The sequence below is a fragment of the Melospiza melodia genome, chromosome Z (genome assembly GCF_035770615.1).
Source record: "Melospiza melodia melodia isolate bMelMel2 chromosome Z, bMelMel2.pri, whole genome shotgun sequence".
NCBI lineage: Eukaryota > Metazoa > Chordata > Aves > Passeriformes > Passerellidae > Melospiza > Melospiza melodia.
In genome coordinates this window covers 42,783,106-42,807,453 of record NC_086226.1, presented here as the reverse complement: position 1 = coordinate 42,807,453, position 24,348 = coordinate 42,783,106, and the positions used below count along the sequence as shown (strand labels likewise).

At 39.7% G+C, this 24,348-nt stretch overlaps 1 protein-coding gene across 10 annotated transcripts in view; it reads left to right on the top strand.

Annotated features, from left to right (window-relative positions):
• The window catches only part of ARHGEF28 (Rho guanine nucleotide exchange factor 28), a 117,420-nt gene that overhangs the window by 31,593 nt on the left and 61,479 nt on the right, over window positions 1-24,348 (top strand). For 7 of the 10 annotated variants that reach the window (XM_063179675.1, XM_063179684.1, XM_063179677.1 and 4 more), the window contains 5 exons: window positions 2,098-2,281; window positions 3,518-3,700; window positions 6,896-6,968; window positions 10,650-10,696; window positions 12,202-12,262. In XM_063179675.1, the coding sequence (XP_063035745.1) occupies window positions 6,938-6,968; window positions 10,650-10,696; window positions 12,202-12,262 (139 nt within the window). In that variant the 5' untranslated portion in view covers window positions 2,098-2,281; window positions 3,518-3,700; window positions 6,896-6,937. The remainder of the gene's footprint in view (window positions 1-2,097; window positions 2,282-3,517; window positions 3,701-6,895; window positions 6,969-10,649; window positions 10,697-12,201; window positions 12,263-24,348) is intronic. The other 3 variants (XM_063179682.1, XM_063179681.1, XM_063179683.1) reach the window with 3 other exon arrangements.

Sequence of the window (24,348 nt, the reverse complement as noted above, 5' to 3'; positions counted from 1 at the left end):
GGCAGGGTCTTTTGGAGTAGGTGGTCTTTGAAGTTTACTTCCGATCCAGGCCTTTCTGTGGTTCCATGTTGCTTGTGGTTTTGTTTAGCAAAGCAGTCTGCAAGGGCTTCAGTTGGATTCAGTGGTGTAAAGATTGCACATGCTCAAAAACTTTGAAACATCTGTACTGTCTTGTTTCATAGATGTGTAAACGCTATAGATCATATTAGTGTCGGTAACTAAAATGTAGCAATGATCATCCTTTCCAAAGACTGAAATAAGAAACGTTTTGTAGACCTCGGAGGGAAAAAACTCCCCATGATTCATTACTTTCCTCTGTGGCTCTGGATCCTACAGCAGATCCTGTGCCCAGATGGACATATATTTTCCTATAATCTGAAATGGGGAGACCAAGAAAAAATTTTAAAGACTGAAACCTGTGGAGAAAATTGTTGCATAGGCAGGCTAGCAGGTCACATATTGGCTAGCCACAGTGAGATGCGCTTTAAAAAATAGTGGTGTGACATTTTATATGTGTGTTCCACAAATACTTAGGTACATATTATGTAAATGTTTAGTGATATTCTGATATAAAGAATTCTCTCTGTGTCTTGTTAATGTGTCCACTTCTGTTAGAACTGCAATAAAAATAGTTTTCAGACACTACATTCAAGTGTGCTGGCTGTTAAAGTGCTCAAGTGCCTGGAATTTCTTTCATTTATTGAAGGAAGCATGGTGTCTTTTTCTGGGATTTGACTGTCTGGAAGTTTTGATTCCATCTGAAATGGAAGGGTAAAAAGTCTGGAGGGGTTGCCACCAAATACTCAATACCAAATACTCAGATAAAAAAACTGTATTACCAGAGGAGATCCAACAGTGATTTTCCCTCTGTAGTGGTAGGGAAAGTTTCTTAAGTTCCTTGCAATTCTGGCTCTATGGGATGTGGAGATAAAGGATTTTTTGGAATATAATAACACTCTTAAGTCCAACATTTTTGAAAGAGGCTAATGGCTTTCCCCCCATTGCCTCCAGAGAAGACATTCGGCTTTGTAGAACACAACTCTTCTGTTAGAATGTCCAGAGAGGATGTATTTGGCTGAGACATGACAGCAGCCTTCAGTTATGCAAAAGGAAGCTGTGAAGGGAAAGAAATGGAAATTTCAGTGACATTTATTAAATCACTGGAAACCTAACACATTTTAGCTGATTGTTCTGAAATCTGTAGAGCAATGGTCCCTAAATACTTGACCCTCGTGGAGGAACACTTATGTTTAACTTCATACCAAAATATCAGTGTAATAAACTGGTTGAGTGGCACTTGAGAATATTTTATTTATTGCCTTTATACTGCAGAGACCTTTTGTTTGAGAATATATGTATTGAGGCAAATAAATCCTTCCTTGAAGAGAGGCCAGGGAATGGTGTGAATAATGATTCAGCATCTAGTGACTAAGTCATGGTTGTGTACTCCTTTATTTTAAACTTCATCCCATTGAACTGGATGATTATGTGCTAAAAAGGTGGAGAGGAGAGGAAGGATTGACACATGCAGTTAGCTTTTGATAAGAGAGAAGCAGGAATTATCCAGCATATTCTATGTATGTGTGTGTTATTTTATAGATTTCTTACTGTCCTGATAAGCAGCCTTGCCTTGAGAAATTATATCCCTTTTTAAAATATTTTAAAATTTTTTTTAGTTTAGATACTTGGCTCTGCCGCTGGATGTTTTGTGTTGCTGAGGCAAGGCAGATTGCAGGAAAATTGTTTTTTAACTATCTTCTCCATTGGGACATTTACTGGTGCTGAGTGCTATATTACATACAGAGAATGAGAGAGATAATAATTAACAGCTGGAATTATCTAATTTCAGCTGATTTCTTTGATGGAAGAAATTATATAGCATTTAGCTATTCTTTAGCTCTGCATATGCAATTAAGTATGTAACTGGTGTTTTCAGTCAAAGACCTAAAATCTTCTGCCAAAAGGATTTTGTAGATCTGAACTTGAGCTATATTATTTCTGCAGATGATAATAAGTGTCTTTTGATGCTTCCCAGCAAGTAAAATGCTGGGGTTTGTTACTGATGATTTTGATCTGCTTGCTGTGTTTCTTTTTAAGAGCCTGAACAAAGAGAAACTCTTCTCCACCTTGTGATGAAGTTGGGCTTGGTTAAGCTTTCCCTGTTCTTGGCAGCCCAGCCTGGAGGGTCATCAGCCTTAGCATTACCTAATGAGGATGGAGCAGCACCTTTAGATTTGGCATTGCAGATTGGACACTCCAAACTTGTTGAGATCTTTACAAAGTGTGTATAATGCTTTCTTTGCTCTTTTCTTTGAAATTGTCTTGTCATTTAAGGGATGTGGGGAGTACTGTTATTTATCTGGAGAGAGTTGCCTATTTTGTGCTGGTTTCTGCTGCTTTTTGCCCGTATTATAATTTTAAATGGTAAATTTGCATTTACAATTGTAGGAAGTTTATTATTTGTGTCCTTCATTACATTTGAAGTCAATTAATAGTTAAATGATAGAGGACCAGCTGCACCATCAGGTACCTCTCTCAGCACTGTATCAGCTGAATCCTGACACACTAAAAACATGCAAAGACCTTCCTTAAAATATATATAAAGAATTATTTATATACGAACAGAACCATAGGAAAGCTCAAGTTTGGACAACAAATAAGGGAGAATTAGCAACGAAGACAGTGCTGCAGTTATGACTCTGTTTTGCCAGAGAGCTGCCACACTGACAAATAACTCAAAGGACAAGTGCTTTCTGGCACCTTTCAGCTGTCTGGAGCTCTGTCTGTACAGTCCTGAGGAGCTGCATGGGGTGTATGTATGTGTCTTGGGATACCAAATGGTAAGCATCAGACACGCCTTCTTACTCTTGGCTTTTCTTTGCAAATAGAAACACACGAGAATTAGGGTGCATTTTTATTTTGGTATGTGGTTCTTTCAGTTTTGGCTCCATGCAGCCTGTAGTTTATGTGAGACTTATCTGTACTTCAGCTTAAAAAAAAATACAGCATGGGTTCAGTACATTATGTTATGACTGTCTCATTTACTTGTTATGTCCAAACAATACTGTATTCCCTTGAGATACTTTCTGTTTTTCACTCTTGTGGGATAATAAATCTGCTAGCTGCCAGTTGTGTCCTACTGCTATATATGGCAACATTGACAGGAAAAGGTACTTTTTTGCTCATTTACAGCAATAAGGAGAAATAGGTGTTGTCACAGCTTGTTCGTTCTGGCTTCTTTAAATAGTAACTGTCTAGAGCTAACATTGTTTTTTCCCAGTTGATAGCTAGAAGTAGCTCTGTGTTCTTAAGGCTGAAAAGAGTCATTGGTAGGTTTTTGTTTGCCCAGCTGTGTTGTCAGTGGCTGTTTCAGATTTTCTGACTCTGGTTTTTGCAGTGGGTGTGTTGGGGTCCTGACGGGCTGTGCTGGAGGCGAGCCGGATGCTCCCTGTGGCAGCGCTCTCATTCTGCCTGTGCAGAGGGCATCTGCTGTGGCTAAAAGGGTTTGTCATTTCAGCTTCCAGGGCAGTCAGTCGCTTGACATTTCAAGAGCGGAGATCAGCGAGGGTGCCTGCATACAGTTTGTTCATTCATCTGGAGCTCTGGCGCTGACGTTCAGTCGCACTGCACAGCACTTGCTGGAGTCAGACAGTAAGCTCTTCAGAAAATACTTCTGGGACAGAGACCTCTTCTTTACCAGGTACCACGGATTTTCTTCATGATTTCCAGCTGTAGACTTTTCAGGCTGGATTTGTTTTCATTGAGTAGCCTTTTAATTTAAGCTGCCGTGTCACTGATCGCCAGTATAACTTTATGATTACTGGTTTGGGTTTCTACTTTGTGTAGGTGCAGCACTTTGTATGTCTGAAGCTGGAGCATAAGAGGCATTGAGAACTTCGTAAAAGCCTCTTTTGCCTCCCAAGTGGTTTTTCAATCATGGTGGACTCTAAAGGGAGTATCTTTCCCTGAAATCTCTGTGTCTTCAATTGCATTGCCATTGTATTCATGTTTGTACTTGAAATATTTAATTTAGTTCCATTCTTCTGGTAGTGTAATGCCTGGGAGCCTTTATCAAGAGCCAACCCTGGTCTGTTATTTTCAGCAGAAATACAGAGTACAGATTTTTCTATGGAGTTTGGTTTAGTTTTTCTTATTTTAATGTAAAATGTCTGAAGCACTGTTGACTTATGCTTCAGGACATCTCTTGATTCAGTAAAATAAAGAGAATGCTTGAATGTATAAGTTCTTTAATAGCAATGCAAATGCTTACCTGTATTTTTAGACTGAGACTGCACAACATGTATAAAACTAGTTAACACACTAAAGTTGGCTTTTTTCCTGGTCTTGAAATTCAGATTTCTTTTCCATTCTTAGCTTTGGGTTTGCTCATTTGGGCACTGATTTTCCTTGTGTTACCTTTATTTCATGCTGCATTTTTTTAAACTTAGAAAATGATTTAGATGTTATGTTTAATACAGAAATTTAAGGCACGGCGTACCGTAATAGTCCTTATGTATATTCTTACATAACTACATTATTGAGATTTTGATTTGTTTCCATACAAAAAAAGTTATTCTCTGTAGTTTGCAGAATCCCTGCAATTTGTGTGTGGCTTTTCCATTAACAATAATGAACTCAAAAGGAAAACCAAAACTATAATCAAGAATGCATTGTTATTTATATGATTGCCTTTGTCTTGCACTCACAAAGTCCTTGTTTTGCATTCAGTCTTTGAAATGGAAAAAGAAAGTGGCAAGTGGCATGTTAGGTATTCTCAAAGACTTTGAAAAGCTAGACAATTCTGCATTTGGTATTTTCAGGAAAGAGCCTACTGCCCTGGATTTGTAGGTTCCCCTTTTGCCATTCGTCTAGTTTCAGCAGTCTAAGTTCTGTTGTGGGGACCTCATTCCCTCCTGCTCAGCATCAGTGTTGCAGCACTTTGAATCAAGCAGGAATAGACAAGAATAATTGGGAAGATCACATGGTTCATTTAGTTAGTTTCTTATAAAAAAGCTGTTGTTTTTAGACTATGTATTATGTCCAAAAGCAAAGATAAAATTAATTTTCCTTCTGTTGCAAACAAGAATTTTGAGCTCTTTGGTTGTATCCAAAGCATTGGGAGGCAATTATAAATCTTGGGTAGGTATTAGAGATTTCACAGTACATAGTCTTTTAAAAATAGAAATAGAATTTACTGCTGTCCTAGAGTATTCATTTAATTTATAGAAGACTAAGGCTGTACATCTGGTGTCTTGAGACTGTACCAATGACCAACATTGCTACTTTATGCTTGAGTCAGAAAATCATGAACTGAAGAAAGGGAGCTTTGTCTCAGTTATGGTGGCATGTAGTGTTGGATTTGTGTGAGATGATTGCCTCAGACAGCAGCACATCTATTCATGCAAGAAAAGCATGAATTTTTCCCAAGTATATTCTTTGCTCTTTGCTGTGTCAGTTCTTTCAGTTAAAACAGTAATGGAGAATTTAAAACAAGCTGCCAGTAAGCTAAAGTCACTTGTATGGGAGCCATGCCTTCATTCAGCAGTTCAAAAAGTGGAAACTCTGTGGCCACTCTGGGCAACAGAGATGGGGGAGATAGCTGAAATTTCTGAAAAAGAATGTGAAGTTGCAAAATTCTGTGTGACCTCCTTGGGGCAGAGATTGCTGTGTGGTAGTGGTGCCTGCCAGTGGGACGATGTGGCTGGCTCCCTGTGCACCTCCAGTGGAGACCTAGGCAGCAGGAGAAGGTGATCCACGGGCAGTCTGAGCTGCGGCAGGTGGCACAGCCAGCGCAGGGCCCAGGGCTCTGTGGGAGCAAGTGAGATCTGGGGACTGATGGATACATTTGAAACGTGTCAGAGTAATAAAAGAAGCCAGAATTGGCAAGCTGGGCTAATAATCCAAAATGATTACTATAGTTTATGGTCATTTAAGTAATTTTTTTTGCCTGGTGATGGACAGATTTAATAGTTTCCCAACTTTCTTTTGACTTTTTCTGCCTGACAGGTGTTCAAATGGGAAACTGCCTAGCACAGCAAGAGATGAGCAGAGAGAAATGTAACTTGCCCCACTGAGGTGGGACTTCATGGCTTTCAAATTAGTTTGGCTGCAGTATTCAGCCCAGGGTCATCCCTGGCTTTTTCTTTTGTGTTCAGGTTACCATGTCTTTTCTCTGTTTGCAGCTCTTGGTAGTTGGCAAATAGACAGTCTACTAGAGGGAAAGACTAGAAGCAAGCAGAGTAGTAGATGAAAGGACACAAAAGAATCCATTCTTTCTTCCTCCCACTTTGTTTTTAATTTCTGGGAGTAATTTCTAAAATAGGAGACTGTATCCCAGCCCCCTCTTCCTTTTGAGCAGGAGTTGGTGTGTATCTGAGTAAGGGAGCAGCCTGGCCAGAGGCTACAGACACGGGGAGTGGAATGTCTCCTGGCCTCCCGACTGGATCTGTCATGTAGTTAGTGTTTAGTCCCAGTTTATTCTCTTTGTATTACCTATCCCTCAAAATTGCTTGCTTTACAGGATGCTTTTAATGTAAACTAGAATTCTGAATGGAGCTGTTGTGCAAAGCTGTTGTGCTGCTTTTCTCATAGAGAAGAAGGCTGTAAGCAGTGAAATGCAAATGGCAAATCTGTTCCTTTAGATCTTTCATGTATTGTAAGCAGGAGGTGACTTCTCTCTGTGGTTAAAAATATTTTGTTTCTTTTCCTCTTGAGGGATTGCCGTCAGTTTCCTCTGGAAGGTAGCCAATAAAATATTCTTTGTGGAATTTCTTTCAGTCATCTTAGTATTGCTCATAACATAAGTGTTTGTCAGTCTTTGATACTGTTGTTCAGTTTTCAGATAAATGTCATGGGCATCAAATACAGTTACTGTAATTTTGATTTTTTTTTATAGAGTATTAATTCAAATGAAGTTGAGACAGTGGAAGGTCCAAAAATGCCCTGCAATACAACACACTTTGTAGAAGGTACAGTGTTTTTATTCCATAATGTTGCAATCTTTCAAAGCTCTAGAAAGTTGACACAGATTCATTCATTATTTATTTATTCAGAAAGATCGTGTTTCATATGGTTTTAGAGACCTGTTAGTACAGAACAGTGGAATAGGTAAGTCATACATTACAAGAGTTTTGTAAATCATGATACTCCCCACAGAGCTTGGTTTTCCAATGTCAGACTGAAACTGTTCACAAAATATTATGACGTTTATAGTGACTGGAAAAGCCTTAACTGATTCCATTTTAAGAGCTAGAAAAATGTCAGGCGGTTCCAGGAGAGGGCAGTGTTTAACTGAATGAACTCTCGCAAATTCCAGTAAAGCCTAATAAGTTAATAAAGATAGGAGCAGAGTAATGATTTGTACGGATAGTTCTGGGATCTGGCCTAAACTTCTTAATGTGGCAAAATCCTCATTTGTTTCCATTAGATGTTCACTATTTTGGTGAGCAGTTTACCTCTGCAAGGATTGTGGGACTGTTCTTGCGGGTGAGAATGCTCTTTCATTACCAAAATACCTCCCTGTGTACCTCAGAGCAAGCAGGTCTTAGAGTTGAAGAGAAAATCACAAAAAAGTATCATTCTTCAGCATCAGAAGCATGAGGCTTGGGGATATATGATTCTTAGGAATGAATTAAAAGTTTTTATCAGTTATCCATCAACCTTCCTTGAGGGCAGCAGAAATCTGAGCACCTGCACAAACTGCTGACAGGACTAGGACCTGATGCAGGGAAAGAAAGGACGGGCACTAGTTCGAGGGGCATCAGCAAGTAACTTCAAGTGAATGGGTAAAATAGGGACAAAGTCATGAATTTAAATTTATATGCTGCCATTGCTAGTGCTGAAAACCAGCTTTATACCCAGTTTCTCTGTCCATCTTCAGGCAACAAGTATTCTGCCATTAGAAGTTAAATTTGCAGAGAAATAATAAAAAGTTGTTAACAGTTACAAGCTACATATCTGTTATTGTGAGTGCAAGTGAGAATTTATTGTACGGGTTTTGTGAATGACCTTGCTAATGCAGTGTGAAAATGCATTTACTCTGGGTGTTCACCTGAGCACTCCACTCTGATCAGGGGGGTCTTTATGCTGCTGCTTGGGGATAGAAAGTGAATGGCCTTCATTGGCAGTCTATATGTGGCAGTCACTTGGCCAGTGTGACTTGTAGGTGGTGATTACTTCTATATTTTTCACAAAAAGCAGCTTTAACTTGGTCTGACTTGCACAAGCAGAATGCAAACATCAATGGGTATTCATAGCCCAGAGAGAGAGCGAGAGAGTCTCCAGTTCAGGACATCTACTCTCATTTTGGATTCTGATAAGCACCAGAAATATTTGGCATAGCTATATGTGTTTTCAGTGGAAGCTGTATAATTTTGTGCCTTCATGCATCAGAGTTACTTTGCACATGTTAAAAAAAAAAATCATTTCAACACCTTGAAAAGCAGTTTTTAAGTATTGTAAGTACATTTTTAAGTATTCAGGACCAACACAAACAGATTGTAATAAACATGTTGCATGTTCTATGCTCTGTGATATCTGCTTGTAGACAGGAGAAGTCTATAACTACTGTTTGTATGGTGTTAGTCCACAAAGTTTTTTCATCTTCTGGTATTTTAATATTTAATTGGTTACCATATTTCTGCAAGGCAGACTGTTTTCTAACCACCAAGTAAAAAAAAAATTAAAAATCACTGGTGGTTACTGGTGACTAGTGGCTTGTCTTAAAATTACCATTTGCCAGCACTCAGGAGATCAAAAGAACTTTGTTCCAGATTGAGTTAAAATTGTTGCTGCTGGAAGCAAAATTATATGAAATTATTGTGCTTTTTTACTACTTTCTGAGTTGCATGCACTGAACTCATTTATAAAGTGTCTGCTAAGTTCAGGATTTTATTTTGGCGGACTCATGTCATGAAAGTATCCCCCTCAGATTTTAAAACTGCTGCTGTTCCAAGAAGGAGTAGCTGCTCGCTCCTAAAGTCAAGATCAACAGGCCTTTAAAACCCCATGCTATCAGAACCCCTCAGCTGTTAATGAGAGGAGGCTGATATAGCCAACCTCCTCCATTTCTTGTGAAATGCCATCATATGAAAGCAGTGGGCCAGTGTAAGGTGATGCTGCTATCTTGATCTCCAATAGCAGCTTAAATTCAAATATATGGAGTGATACATTCTCCTGACAGGATGCAGAACAAAAAGTGAAGGAGGAAGTTTTTTGGCTAATTTTGTACTTTGTGCTTTTCTTTTCTCTTTTCTGAGTTTGAAATTCCGTAGCTGTGAGTTGACTGAACACTGTTACTAAGAATATAAGCCAATTGTTGCTACTGTATATATTGTACAGAGAAAATGGCTTTTTATTTCTGACAATTGTGGAACTGAATAATAATAATAATGATAAGTGCATGTCAATACTGTAGAAAAATCTCATGGAAGCTTTAAAGTAGGCGTCTGCATTTACAGAAGAAATAGTCTGTTCCTACTAGCTGAAAGGTGGAGTCTGGAATGTTTAGTTTGACAGCACCAGGGATTTTGTGTTCTGTGGTTGTGCTGTATTAGAATCCAAGGGGAGATGTATTCATGAGTGCTGCAGGAGTTTAATTAAAGAGGGTGGATTAATTCAAAATTAATCACTTGGGTACTGATCAGCATGGACCCAGTCCTAGCTCCTGCCAGTGTCCAGGTGCCTTGCCGGGGTCAGGGACAGCATCTTGCAATGGGCACATAACTCCATCTCAGAACTTGTGTGATTTAGGTAATGGGCAGCATTCTTTGAATGGTTTTTTCCAAGATGTATTGATAGAACTCTTTTTTTTAAAACCTTGAGTGTATACTTTGTTCAATGCCAGTAAAGGTCCCCAGGCTCCATATACCTCAAGGCACCCTATGCTGCCTGCTGAAGCATGCTTAGTTTAACTGTTTGCTGGAGCTGGAGAAATGAAGAGGATGTCTGAAAACAGATATGAACCTAGAGTTGAAAGATGCAGTATAAAATGAAGCATATCTACCATGATGACTCTATCTATATGATTTCAGTATAATTTGATTTTAAAATATGTTTGCTAAACAATAATGTTCCTGGATGCATGAATGAGGCTTGTGTCCATTTACATTCCTGTATCTTTGCTGTTTCACAGTAGTCCTTCAGGCTGCATTTATGCAAAACTTGAAATGTGTGGGAGGTGTTTTTTTGGTGTTGCTGTCTCCTTCTCCACATCCCTTGGAAGAAAATATAAACCAAAACTCAAACAAACAAAAAAAAAGAGCGACAGTGAAGTGAAGATATTTTTTTACTTTTTGGGTTAAAAATGCAAAGTCCGATTTCAGAAGATGCATGACATCCCTGCAAAAGAAAAGCATTGGTGTGAGGCACAGTCCTGGAGCTGTTGATTTTCTGAGTGTGTGGGGGTTAATCAGCCCAAACATAACTGTGACAATAAAATAGCGCTTGTTGTGAATCCAGCTTGCATGCTGCCCACGGGATCGCTGCTGCGGGGAGATGCACGGGCTGCCCATGTCCATTGTTCTGGCTTGCCTGCGTGCTTCTTGTGTCCCCTTTCCTATCTGAAAAAAGAGAGAGACCAGCAGCACAAACCGAAGCAGACCCAGACTGAATTTTCTTGTTATGAAAGGCAGCAATCTTTGCTCTTGCAGGTCCTCTGAGCTTGGCTTCTGATGAGTTGTCCCAGGATGATACAAAGGTACAGATTTCTCTTTTTACCAATAGCTAAGCTTTATTTAGGGTGAGAAGCAGCAACCTCTGCATGCCTATCCGAGCTAAGAAATAAGATCTAGCCTGCCAGGCAACACTTCCTGCTATTTCTAGGCTGCAGGAGTAGTTATGTATGTGGATTATAATTATTTGAAATAACCTAGTATGTAGTTGTGGGTTGGAATGCTAGGTTACAGAAGCAAGCCCTGCTTTTGGACCAGAAAGCTCTTGTGTTTATGGTGAAGCTTAGTGCCCTTAGGGAGCTGGCAGCTGCTAGTTTGGGGTCAGCACCAGACCTACGTCCAGCATAAGTTTCATCCTTCAGACAGCGTGGTTCCTTACATCTGAGGAGCTAGTCTCTGAGGCAGACTTTGTGGGTAGCTGTGAGTCCTTAACAGGATGCAAATGACAATAATGCTTGATGCAAAAAAATACTGCAAGTTTCCATTGTCATCTACTTGGAGGTATCTAAACAGCTTAGGGGAGAGACCAAAATATGTGAGAAATGCCATTACATCTGTATTTGTGTCAGTTGTACTTGATCTCTAGTCTTATATTCTGCTTTTTATTTATATGTATTTGTTTACAAAACTAGAAAATCTTTGTCTTGGTATTTGTTAAGTACCTTTAAATCAGGAGCTTGATTAGTACCTCAGTGGGTATGAAACTAAAATAGTAATTTAGATTAAGAGAAACAAAATCTGGTCAAACCAGATAAATCTAGTAAAAGTGATATCCATACCAAGTGACTACTGTTGTTTTAGGTTCTTTTAATAACATTTGAATGTAGTGGAATGTTGCTGAGCGGACATGTTAGGTAATTTTTATAAATGTGATGACCTCTTTAGGCTTTTTTGTTTGGTGTCTTGGATTTTTTAAATTTTTATTGCCAGCTGTGAGGGAGATTGACCATTTGTTTGGAACTCATATTTTGGTATTGTAATCTGTGACATCTCAGAATTAAATCTGCAGTATGCACACATTTTGGAGTCTATACTGAAAGTGTGTGTTGGAGCACAGTGTTGCAGCTCATGAGTCTTGTTGGGGGGAAAAGATTCTGGTCCCATACTGATTGTCTCTTGTTTTGATCTAGCAGAAAGAATATAATGAAACTCTAATTAGTGAACTGAACTGTGACATTTCTATAGGTATGAACAGCTCAGGCATTAGAAATATTTCTAATCTTAGAAAATATTGCTGTTTTCTCCATAGCACTGTATATTGGCTATAAGCCAATAAACTTCGTAAGAGGCTGAAAATCAAGTTTGCATAGGAAGTAAGATATGATTTGGTCTCTCCTTTGATTATGGTTAGGATTTCAGTCCTTGGAGTTCATTTGCATATGGAAGTAGTGTGCTGTATCAATTGCATTTATGAGAATGCCTAAATTGAATAGTACTTGAAGTGAATTATGAAGGCCTGTAGCACAGTTTGCAACTAAGCATAAATACAGTGTTTGTCTTCAGAACTATAGCTCACTTTTTCTGTTTCTAGCCTTTCCAAGACTCTGGGGTTCCTTCTAAAGAAAATGAAGATAGTGTCTTGGTGGCCTTAGGTAAGAAAGAACTAAAATTTTTTACTTCCCAAAAACTGCTGATAGGTAGTGTTATGTCAGTTACACACAAGACAGTTTCTTTTAAAGAGGTGAAGGTAATTGACATTGCAGAGTAACTTGCTGAAAATCAGCCAGTTGTATCTGCGTCAAAGAGGGAACCTCTTTTGTCCCTGGCTTATATAGATGGTGTATCCAACAGTACTGTGATTCCAGGACTTTTCAGTAATGTGTTAGGTGTTGTAGGAACAACCACCTTGAAAATAATATCTGATGGAGCAAACATATGTGACTGAAGCCATATAGGTGACTGGAGGCGAAATAAAGTCTGTAGAAATATTTAAATGACACAGCGAGTTGTAGGCCTGGTAGGATAATATAGCCAGCTGTTCTAGACAGCACATTTATAGGCTGAAACTCCACTGGAAAGGTTTTTCAAGCCTTGTGGAAAGCTACAAGAGCAATAGACAAACACGGGCTGGTGGAAAGCACAGCAAGTTGGAAAATATAATAAAATAAAAAATATAACTAAGCTCTGCATGTGGGAGCTGACACTCTGATGTCACTGGCTTGTGGTCCCGTGCTGAGCTCAGAAAGAGCAGCCCAAATGGAGGCATTCTGTATGCAGATTTTGGTGCTGCAAAGTGAATATCCACTTGGTGTGTGCCGAACGGAAGGGGATAGATGTCATGCATAGGGGGGATACATGTTGGAGGGAAATGAGCTGACATAAACTCAGAGACAGTTCTAAGATAAGAAGCTGGCAGAGTGTTTTATTGCCTCTCCCTAAATCAGCATTTAGTTATCTATTGTTTAATTACTGTTATGCCAAATACCTGTACTTCAACTATTTGATGATGATTTTCTCACTGTCCCGTACAGGGAATACAAGAGCACCATGAGGGATTCAGGACTAGTAGCAAAAGCCCTAATATTCACAGTCATTCTAACTTTAGTACTTTTGAGAATAGGACACCGTACCACTCTTTGCCTTGCTCAAAAATGCAAGGTATGTGTGATGTTAGTGCCCATGGGTTCAAATCTGTTTTGTCAAGCAAGACTAAAGTATTGGACTGTATCTCAGTGTAGGAGTGTGTGGAGCCACTGGGGAGTGATTATGGTTTGTTAATATGAAATCCACATTTGCTCTGGTCTTTGTTCCAGCTATACCATCTGGACAGAACATAAAGTAATTTAGAAGCTGACAAAGTAGAAGTTCTCCACCCTGAAATGATAGCTGATATTTCTTTTTCTTACTTCTGAAATGCTTTTTCCTTCTAAGGCATCATTTGCACAGAATTGCTTGTGACAGCTGAAACAGAAGCCAGGCCCTTTGGCTTCAGACCTGCTCATTCTCTTGTGCTTGCTTGGGCAGATGCATCAGATCCTGAGTCCTCTTGGAGGAACAAGCAAGTGACTTTGGCCATGGTTCATATTGTTAGGAGTGGTAGTGCAGATTTTTAGAGGAGCTAAGCGGGTAAAAAGAGTGGTGAATTTGAGTATGATTTGAACAAGTTTTAGGTGCTTAAAATTTGATTTAAATAAATTTTATTAGGCATCTTATTTGCATAAAAGTAAAATTATAATGTGTAGACATACCTATACGTGTTCATACACATGTGTACATGAAATGTGTCCTCAGCACAGGATTATCTTGTATTAAACTAAGAAAACCTCCTTGTTGTAATGCCTATATGAGAAAGAAGCAGCCCTCTGTCACCCTCTTTATCTTAATTACTTTAGAGTGTATTTAAGGAGTTGACTTGTTTGTGGAAAAACTGCAGTGAAATCAGTTCTACTCATTTTAGAAGTCTCTGTAACTGAGAGTTTGACTGCCCTGTGTAAGGACTGGAGCATGGACTTGCTGCTGGCCCTACTGTGAGATGTCCTTGCCCATCTCCGGATTGTGCTCTCAAGTTGGCCAAAACACTCATTACGTAGACATCCAGTGGGATTTTGCCATTGACCTCAGTGGGGCCTGAAAGGCTTCCAGTGAGCACTGTGCATGAGATCTGATGGGGCTGGATTGCAGGCTAGGGAATGAGTGGACTGTTGGGTGTGCAATAAAAAGTGGATGCGGGGAGGGATGAAGAAGGATGGAAATAGTTTGGTGACAACCAGAAATTTTTAAGTTTACCGAAGCTGTGTTTACTGGTTTATGTGAATGTAAAAATCAGCATATGTTCTAACCTGACTCATTTAACCATATTGCTGAATATCATAGTTTTCTTACCCTGAACTGTTTCAAACTATTCTTAAAAAAAAGTTTGCTTGGCAGTGCTGTTAAATGGCAGTGGTTTTGGCAGGAAAAGAACACAGCGGGGGATAAGAAGAGAAATTCAAATAGTTGTCAGTGGGGGAGAGGGAAACAGCTAAAGGGGATTGAATGAAAAAGAATGAATAGAAACAAACAAACTCTGGCATCTCACTAGTAGCTGGATGTGCAAATCAGAGAGTACTTGTAAAAGTGAGAATGTGAGTGCTCTTTGAATGGGGGTACAAAGTCCCCCACTTCTGTTTCTCACTCCTTTTCCTATGTGGTTCTTGCTTTAGAGATCTTCACCAAAAAATCAATGTTGTCATGGAATGGTTTTCATTGGAAGGGACCTTTGAAGTGACTACTGGAAGGGCTCTCCTGTTCCTGCTCTCTGTGTTCTTCCTCAACACCCCTTTCAAGCATGTTGTTCATTATGGCACTTTCTCCACAGAGTTTGGGAAGTGCCTTTGCAGAAGTGCTATCAACGTTTGGTTGGGCGCTAAAAGGGCACCAGCACTCCCTTCTCCCTGTTTTCTTCATCTTTGGATTGGGACCTGGCTGCCTTAGGCACCAGGTCTAGTAGTGTAGTTTGGTTTTGAGAATTGTAGTTCAATTTTTGTTATGCAAAATGTTTCTCATCCTCCAGGATCTCTGAAGAGCCCCAGGGATATCAGTCCAGGGGGTGATGGGCCAATAAGAAGCCAAGAAAATGATGAGTTTTGGGTTTGCACTATTTAAGAATGGAAGGAGCGGGAGTAGGGCACAACAGGATGCTAGACCATACTTAAGGAGAGGCTGTAGGGAGATGCTTCGGTGCTAGTCACGCCTGCCCGTCTTCTTTCCCCTCTTTCTGTCTCCTTTGGAAATTGTTAGATACCTGTTTTATGTATACAAGAGAAAAAACTGCTAAACAAAACCCAAAACCAACCAACCAACCAAACCTCACCACACCCCCCCCCCCCAAATGGACTTTTTTCCTTTTTATTATTTAAGGTAAATGTGCTGGCAACACTGTGAGAAAACCAATATCTGTTGGGAAGAATGAATGAAAGAAATAAATGGAAAGCAACAAAAAAAGGATTTTTTTCCCCCTTTCAATATTATGCATGTGTTTTATTGCCAGGCATTATCATCCTTAGAATCAGCAACCCTGTATGTACATTTTGGGAAAAGTCTAGGAGGTGACAGCTGTATGCTGTCCCTGCTGGGCATGTAACAGTGTGAGCAGAGCATGGGTTTTTAAACATTTTTAATTCCTTACTGTTCTTCATAGCTGGTTGAGAAAGATAATGTTCACAGGGCCATTTATAAAGCTGCAAAAGTTTCTCTTTCCCATTAAGAAAAAGTGACCCAAACATCCAGTTTTTCTTCCAAGGAAATAAAGCTTTCCCCCACATCTCCCCTAAACTTCAGGAAGGGATGATGATGACAATTTTTCAAAATAATTTCCATTATCTCCACGTTACATTGCCAAAAACTTAGTAGTGTCTGTCTCTTCTATTCTGTTTGCTCTGCCAGTGATGAAAAACTCCTGGAAGCCATGTTTTGCCAGAGATGAAATTACTGATGCCAAATTTTTGGCAGTTCACTGTGTTACCAGGCAGCTACAAAATATTTTTAGTAGAGTCTGCCCTTTGATTTTCATGATTCCACAGAAATTCTCATTTAACCACAGATCAGTTTAAGGAACAGAACATAATTGCCATAATGATCTTCTTTTCTGTATACCAGTGGGCCTGTACTGAAATATGCAGAAAAATCTGGTTTCAGTGTTGCTGTTTTGTTCTTTTCTTTGATTAGATTTCTTCACCATGGTGGGTAACACTTAAAAGTGGTAATTTTTTTTCTTTTAAGACAGAAAAAAGCATGTTCCTGCTGTCTGGAATTCTACCTTTGTGCACTTTTTGTTATGCCTGTATATTTATTATATTTTGTACTGACTGCAGTAATATATTTTCTCCTTTTTTTTTTTTTTTTTTTTTTTTTTTTTTTTTTTTCCTTCTGGGGTTTTTAGGGCAGAATGTTTGCATTTGGAAGTGTTTGGAGTCAAGTGTGCCTGTTTTGACATTGGAACTACAGGAAATAATTTTATGGTTACTGATAGGTAAGAGTGAAAGTTAGTGTGTTAAGTGTTGCCTATTTGAGACAGTTACAGGAGTTCTCTGATTCAGGCTGTGCAGATCTTTTCTGTTTGCAGTCCTTTTTATGTTCTTCTGGCAGCTTTCCATCCTATCTTTGCTTTATGTATGCTTTGAGAGAGGTGGAGTGATCCAGAATAGCATTTCTAGTCCAGGACCTGCAGACTTCTGCTTCAGTTTCTCTCCTTAACAGATTTCTCACAAGACTTTGGGCATATCGCTTATCTTTTCTCTGCAACTCATTTTTTCCTGAAAGTAAGAGGACTATAGAGAGCAAGCTGATAAAAAGGCACTACAGTACTTGGATGATTGGAGATATGCAAATACTCAGATTGGTTGTGCCAAAGAAGTTCAGTGTGTGGTAAAGGAAGATTTAAACCCCCTAATTTTTAGTCAAAAGGTAGATGATTTGTAAGTTGCAGAGAGAAACATCAACTGAAGAAAATTTCACAGTTACCACTGCAGCTAATGATGGTGACAACTGCACTCTGGCATTTTGGGCTGCAGCTGTGCTGCTTCTTCCACTTTGCAAAATCTTTGCATGGTTCCTCACATTAGAGGCATACCTTGGGGTTAGTCTGTCACAGTACTGCCAGCACCACCAGCCTTTGAACAGCATTTAAACATGACAGTAACGTATTTCTGTAGATAAAAATATTCACATTTGTTTGGAGTGTCTGTAAACAATGCTATATTGAAAACTGCAGAATAGTTAAGAGCTGCAGAAGATACAGGAAGTCACATTTTCCTGGGAAAATGTTCCACAGTTCAGGCTGTGAGCCTGAACTGAGATTAATTAACAAGCTAGGGAGAAATCTGGAAGAAGCAGCATTAGGCATTGAAACAAGCTTGTTCTTGTTGCTTGGAATTTCCTCCACTCTTGATTTTCTGAGGCAATATAATTTAAGCTAACCTCAAAAGGAAGAAATAAAGGAAGAAAGAAAAATCAACACACTACAAACATATGGTTTCTGGCTTCCCAGAACTTGTTCTATTCCTCTGCCTAAAATCCCAAACAAATTGGCTCAACAAAATAACCCTCCATAAAGGCGCTTTTTAAAAATGGATGTTTTAATTACCTTTTTTTCAGCCTGTCTTCTACCTAATTTCATTTCATGCTAACATAAATGAGCAATCTGGGATGTATCTAATGTCAAATTACTCTGTAAATGTGAAATATAACCCAAAAATATATTATGAAGTAAACAGTTGTAGTCTTGAGAGTGCACACAAGAAAACATTTCTCAGCTTTCTTCCTCCTCAAGAGGCAACCTTCCCTTGAAGTCTTCCCTGAAACATAGAAAAATTGATTTTTAATGAGGTGGGTGTTTGGTGAACTTTTTGGCATCACAGTCTGCCCGTGTGAGTGTAGACTCAATACCCAAGTCACTGCTAAGCTTCAGTAGAAGCGAGGTCCAAGTCAAACTTCGGTTTGCTTTCACATGAGGCAATATGCATGCTCCCCATTCCTGCTCTCACAGGCCTCCATGGACCTGAAACAAGGAAGACTAATCCCTTAGTCCTCCTGCTTTTGCAAATAATCTCTTATTTTCATCAGGGAGCTTTTCATCAGGATACTGAACCAAAAAGTGACGAGCTTTCCACCCACATTTGTTCTGTGTTTCCCAGCTAGTCTTTTGATCTGAACAGATACTGGACAAGGAGATCATTTAGGCAAATTATCTCTATATGTGCTGTGCTTACTGCTTGTTTCAAGAGTCAGGGCATGCTGACCGCTGCCATGTGAAAGTAGTATTTATGTGCCTCTTATCCTTAACCGAGCTTGCATGCTACCCTACAGTGATACTGGTGTTTTATAAAAAGGATATAAAAAAGAAAATATCTGCCATCAGCCATGAACCAGACATCAGAAAGTTCTGGGTTGGAGGAATGCTGTGAAATCCTAGCAGCATGTGAGTGAACTGGGCAACACAAAGATTTTGAGACAAACCCCAAGATTTTGTGTGTGCCCATGGGCTTTTTGGAGCTATGTTCAGTCAGTACTAGGCACAGGTCATATTCTTGCCTAAGTTTTGTAAAAATATTGAGCCCTTCTCTATCCCAGTCTGGCCAGTGTTTTCCAAGGATCTTGGAGTACTAGTACAGTTTGTGCAAAGCTATTTTTTTAAAATTTGTGAAGGTATATTGCTTTTTAGTTTATCAAAGAAAGCCTTAAGTCCCACCACTTACAAACTGCTGCTTTTCAAAAGAGGTGCCTATGGCTAAGACCCCTTTGTAGGAGAATGCATCATTCATTGAATATCACAAACATAATATTTTTATCATTTATAACAGTGTTATTCTTATTATAGGTGTTCTAAGTGTAGTTGTCACCCTGCTTTCAAAGAAAGCAGTAAAAAAGTAGCCTCAACAATTAATTTAGTAATTCACATTAAAATTAGACATGTATCTGCTGGGGAATAGTAAGGAGGTCGATGGAAATTTAGATAGTATGGTCTTCTCTTAGTCTGAATGATTTGCTGCAACACAGTGATTCCATGTGCCTTGTCTGGGAATGATAAAAAGATATCACTACCTTTGGAAGTGGATATATAACTACCTTTGGAAGTAAATGCAATTAAGTACAAATACTTCTGGATTGGAAGTCCAGCTTAAAGCAATCCAGAAAGCAGTGTGCACAAGTTGTCTCTGCTTTTTCTGCAGCCTGCCATGATTGCAGAGTGTTTCAGTGAACTTGCTGTGTCTTAGAACAGTGCTTTTGGAGATGGATAGGATGCTCTCAGCAGAGTGTCTGTGAAGGCAGCAGCTGCTCTGTATTCTTTCCAGGCTAGTGTCCAAAAATTGTTCAAATAAGTAAATGAAAACTTGACCCAATTTCTAGTGCTGTATTGTTATCTTATGTTTTTCCTTATTCTTTCTGTTATCTGTCTACACAAGATCTACAGAAGATCTACTTGTTACAGTAAGAGGTCCCAAATGGGTATGAGTTTTATCTTCAGCTGTTTGAATGGAAGAGTGATGAACAGAACATGAGGGGGACGTGAGCAGGAGGTGTATGGGCTGGCGATCAGGGCCATTTAATCTCATGTCAGAATGTGGCTGGCTTTGATACCTAAGTCACCCAGGACTGTGCTTTTCTGGGAGTGCAAATTCTGCTGCTTTAAACTTGTAGTAGGAGGAGCAGGCTCTGTGATGATGAGTGGCTATGATCCTCCACCCTGTTGAAACCTGTGGCTTCATCAGGGTTGAAAGCATGGAAAACAGGTATATACCCCGTTAATGTGTATGAATTATGAAAGGGTGGATGTCAAGAGGCTCTTCTCAGTGGTGACAGGCAATAGGACTAGAGGCAGTGAGCAGAAACTGATGCACAGGAAGTTCTACCTGAATTTGAGGAAGGAGTTCTTTACTGTGTGGGTGACTGGGCACTGAACAGATTGCCCAGAGGGTGTGGAGTCTCCTTCACTGCAGATACTCAAGAACCGTCTGTGCTCAGTCCTGTGCCATGTGCTCTGGCATGACTCTGCCTGAGCAGGGAGGTTGGACCAGCTGACCATTGTGGTCCCTCCCATCCTGGGGTTCTGTGATTCTGTTTGCAAGGAAAGCATGCAGTGCAAGAAATTCTGTGTTCTTCCTTCCCCTGCCCTTCCCAGCTCTGATCCCCTCTGGGTCATGCCGTGTGGGTGGGCTGCCACAGGGTGCTGGAGAGGGAGAGGGAGATGGAATCCACCAAATACTGCCATGACATTGAGTAGTGGTGATGGACAGAGACTGCCTGCATGGACCATTTGAAATCCACTGCTGAACAGTTTAAATCCCAAACTGCTTTGTTACATGTGGGAGACCTCTGCTTGAAAAATAAGAAAATAATGGGTCAGTTCCCTAAAAAAATGCCTGAATCTCCCATCAGAAACTTAGCAATAAGGAGCATCATAAAGAATAGGTGAATGAGGTTATCAACTAAGATCTCAAGGATCTGGACTTGGTCCTTTTTTCTTTAGTGATTGGTTCATCAATGATTTGGGAAAGGGAGAGGGAGAGAATAGTGATGTGGTGAAGCTTTTCTAACAATTCTTGTATAGACTTCCATAAGAAAGACCCTGGACTTTACTAGAGAAGAGAAATGGTAAAACTCTTGTCTGTGACAAGCCATCTTTTGAGACATATGAAGATGTTGTCAGCCACAGTCTGCATAGCTATTGTGTCATTTCTGTGGGCTAATAGTGTTACAGTTGGCAGTTGCTTGGTGCCTGGCATCTGGTTGGTAATGTTTTCCTTTAGTTGCCTTTTTGCTGAGTCTTTTTACGTCTAATGTAGGGTAAAGCAGATAGTTTGTGTAGGTGCATTGTCTGATCCTCTCTGTGGGAAGATATGCTCTAATTAGTAAGAACAATGGAGTGAAGAAGGTAGGGAAGCGATGTGTGTTTGTGGATCACAGAGACCAGTGGTGGAGATCACCTAACCCCTTCTACTCCATTTTATTTGTCAGATGCTTTGATGTTCTTTGGGAAAGGATTGCAGGCTCCACTGGACCTAGGACAGAATCAAGCTGGGGGAAATAAATTTCATTGCTGATATCAGAGGAGACTATTCCCAGAGCAAAGTGAACAGGGTGGTTTTTGGCAGAGCTTTTGTTTAGGTGGCTCTCATTCTACCAAAAGTGTCCAAAAGTGACCCCCTCCTGCTCTGTTTGTGGTTGTTAACCACATTTTCCATCCTGTATATGTCCCTTCTCTGTCTGGGGAGGGGGTGGTGGCTCAGGGTTGTCCCCTTCTGCTCTGCCTGAGAGAGAACTGCCAGCTGTGGTTTAGCAGTGTGTGGGGACAGGCAGCCCACCCACTTGGTACCATAGTGCTGTTCACTGCACGTGCAGGGAGGCAACAGTGCTCTTGCACGGAGTCTGCGGATGTGGTGACATTCCTTTCCTTCCTTCCGTCTTGCCGTGAACCACAGGAATGGTATGACAATAGACAATACACTGTACTATCTCTGAAAAACATTTAGATTTTATGAATGTATTTAGGTAAGCAATGGTTGAAAGAATTTAAGGCATTACATTATTTATCAAAAGTGTTAGCTCTAGATAATACACATGTTTATGTGTATTGTAGTTGTTCTTTATCTTCCCATCTGTGTCTTGGTATATATTATGAAAAATATTTTGTCAGTGGAAAGAGAGGTTGATATTTTCCAGCTAAAAACACCTTTTATCTCATAAGCGGTCAGATCTCTTCAGTAGCTGCCTGCAAATGCCACTACTTTGGAAGGAAGGAGTGGCAGGTGAAAAGTGGGTTGGATCACCCTACAAAGTGCAAGAAACAAAATATTTTTAGTCAAAGACTGTACGGCAAAGCCCTTCTTTGTAGCAAAGAACAGCATGACATCTTTCATGGTTGCATAAAGGAGTTTTACAAATAAGAAAAAAGAAGCCTTTCACAAGGCCCAAACAGAGCAAGTAATGTGAGTGATATTCTATTAACCCTTCAAAAGTAGGGGTTAAGGTTGACAATTTATCTTCAGAGTGGCATTGACAAATTCTCATGCAAGATCCTGTTCAGGAGAGGTTGCAGTGTACAGGTGAAAAGCCCAAGAACTTGGACAAAAAAGAGATAGGAAACAGCAGGAGTGCATGTTCAGGGTTTTATCACTGCTGAAATTTAGTTGTTGGATTCTCTGAGAATTATGTAATAGGGCTGCTGTTGAAAACTTATTTAACAATCTTAATTACTTGTTTTTGTTAGAATGTTAAATGAACACGGCTTGCTTAAGGAAGGTAGGGCAGGCAATAACTGAGCAGTCAGTGCAAACATTTATGCAGTGTACAGAGGTCATTCAGGAAAGTAAATGTCTAGGCATGTAAAATATTTTAATGCCATTAAATACATTGGCTGCATTTCCTCATGGTGAGTGTTTTGTTCAGCTCTAGTCACCCCTCCCTAAATTGAACAGAAGTCTAGAAAGGCCAATGAGAGTGAGTTCTTTTAGCTGAATCTGTAAGTGAAAAAAGCCAGATTTGCAGAAAACATTCACAAATGGAGGTATCACAGAAGTAAGCAAATTTTACCATTTCTTGTAAAACAGAACAAAAGAATAATTGATGAAATTGAAAGGTGAGAAATTTTACAACAGCTCTCTACATTTAAACTGCCCTTTGTCCATGGAACACTGCCATTTGTGCATGTCTGAAACGAAAACTTTTATTCTGGTTGGCGTGAAATATATCCAATGAGATAGACAGCACACTTGTGTAGAGAAAGTTACTGTGTAGAGGGGAAATCTTCTCTGTTGGAGCAGTTGGGAAGGCTTTCCTTGATATGTTTTGTGCTATCCATTTCTCAAACTGTGGCCATGGTGGGAGGCAGGCGAGTGCCCTGGGTGGTGTGCAGGTGGGAAGGGCTGCGTCAGTGCCTGCGTTCCTGTATGCCCAGGGGAGTTATCAGTGCAATTTGAACCTGTCATTCCAGGGAGTGGAGATATTTTGAAGTGGATGCTTAAAGCATGGATTTATATCCTCCCTGTATTTTCCATTGTCTGTTGTAATTCCCTGGGGCTGTTAATTATACATATAAATCAAACAAAGTCTCTGAGAGTGTCTAATATTTAAAGTGAAAGTCTAAGGCTTCCAGTGTCTGGGGTGAATTATTCTTTTCAGGCCTAACAAAGCTGGCAGAACTTCAGTTAAGGGAAGGGCAGAACAATGATGTGTTTCAACTGTGTTTTATGTAATTTGTGCACTTTATGAAGGGTTTGTATAATTATTTTATCCCTGAAAATATGATGGATATTTTTCTAATGGGTTTTGAATTAAATTTGCATTTGAATTGCATTATTTCCTTCAACAAATACATTGTTATCTCTGACTGAAATGTGGATCAAAGAATCAGTTGAAACATAATACAGGAGTAGCGCTGCCGACCCTAGCAGCCTGAAAAATAATTGAAGTGAAGTAAGGAATGTTAACAAGCTCAAATGTCATCATCTTCCAAAACCTGACATTTAAGCTGATCCACATTCCCTCTCCTTCTTTATGTGGAATACAAAACCACATGCATTGTGGGGTAACTAAAAGAAATGTTTGCTGGAGTTGGTTAAGAAACAGAGGACATGTTATTTTTGTATTAGCTCTTGTATAGCCACATATAAACCTGTTTGAAAAAAATGTAGTTTGTGTAGCGTAAAGATGTTGGGGGAAGGGATAATGAGTTCCTACTGAATACTAATTGCCTGTGAGTTGTTCGGGGAGACTGTATGAGAATGGAAGATTTGTTGTAAATTAGTCACTAGCTGTATTGTGCATTGCAGTGAGGTTAGACCAGAGCTGTAAAGGTGCCAGCTCTACAAAATCCTGATGATTCACTGTCTAACTTGGTGATTGTGTGAAGGAGAAATTAGTGTGCAGACTAAATATTATTGGAAAAAATGCTCCTCTAATGACAGTGTAGTCTTTCTTCAGGACACTTAAGTTTTAAGATCATTTGAGCTAGAAAGATGGGAGTGACAGATTTTGAGTGAGTTATCACTGCTTTTCCAGCTGCAACATCCCAAGATCTGCCAAAATTATAAACGCTGAGAGGAGGGGTATTGCTCTGGAGTGATATAGAGCTCAGCAGATTGATTAGTCCTCATAGCTTGGTGTTCATCTTTGGCTACCTTAGGTCCAGCATTTTGCCTGACCTTAATTTGAGATCTTCCAACCCCCACTTTTAACATGGAAACAAAGATTTGCAATAGTT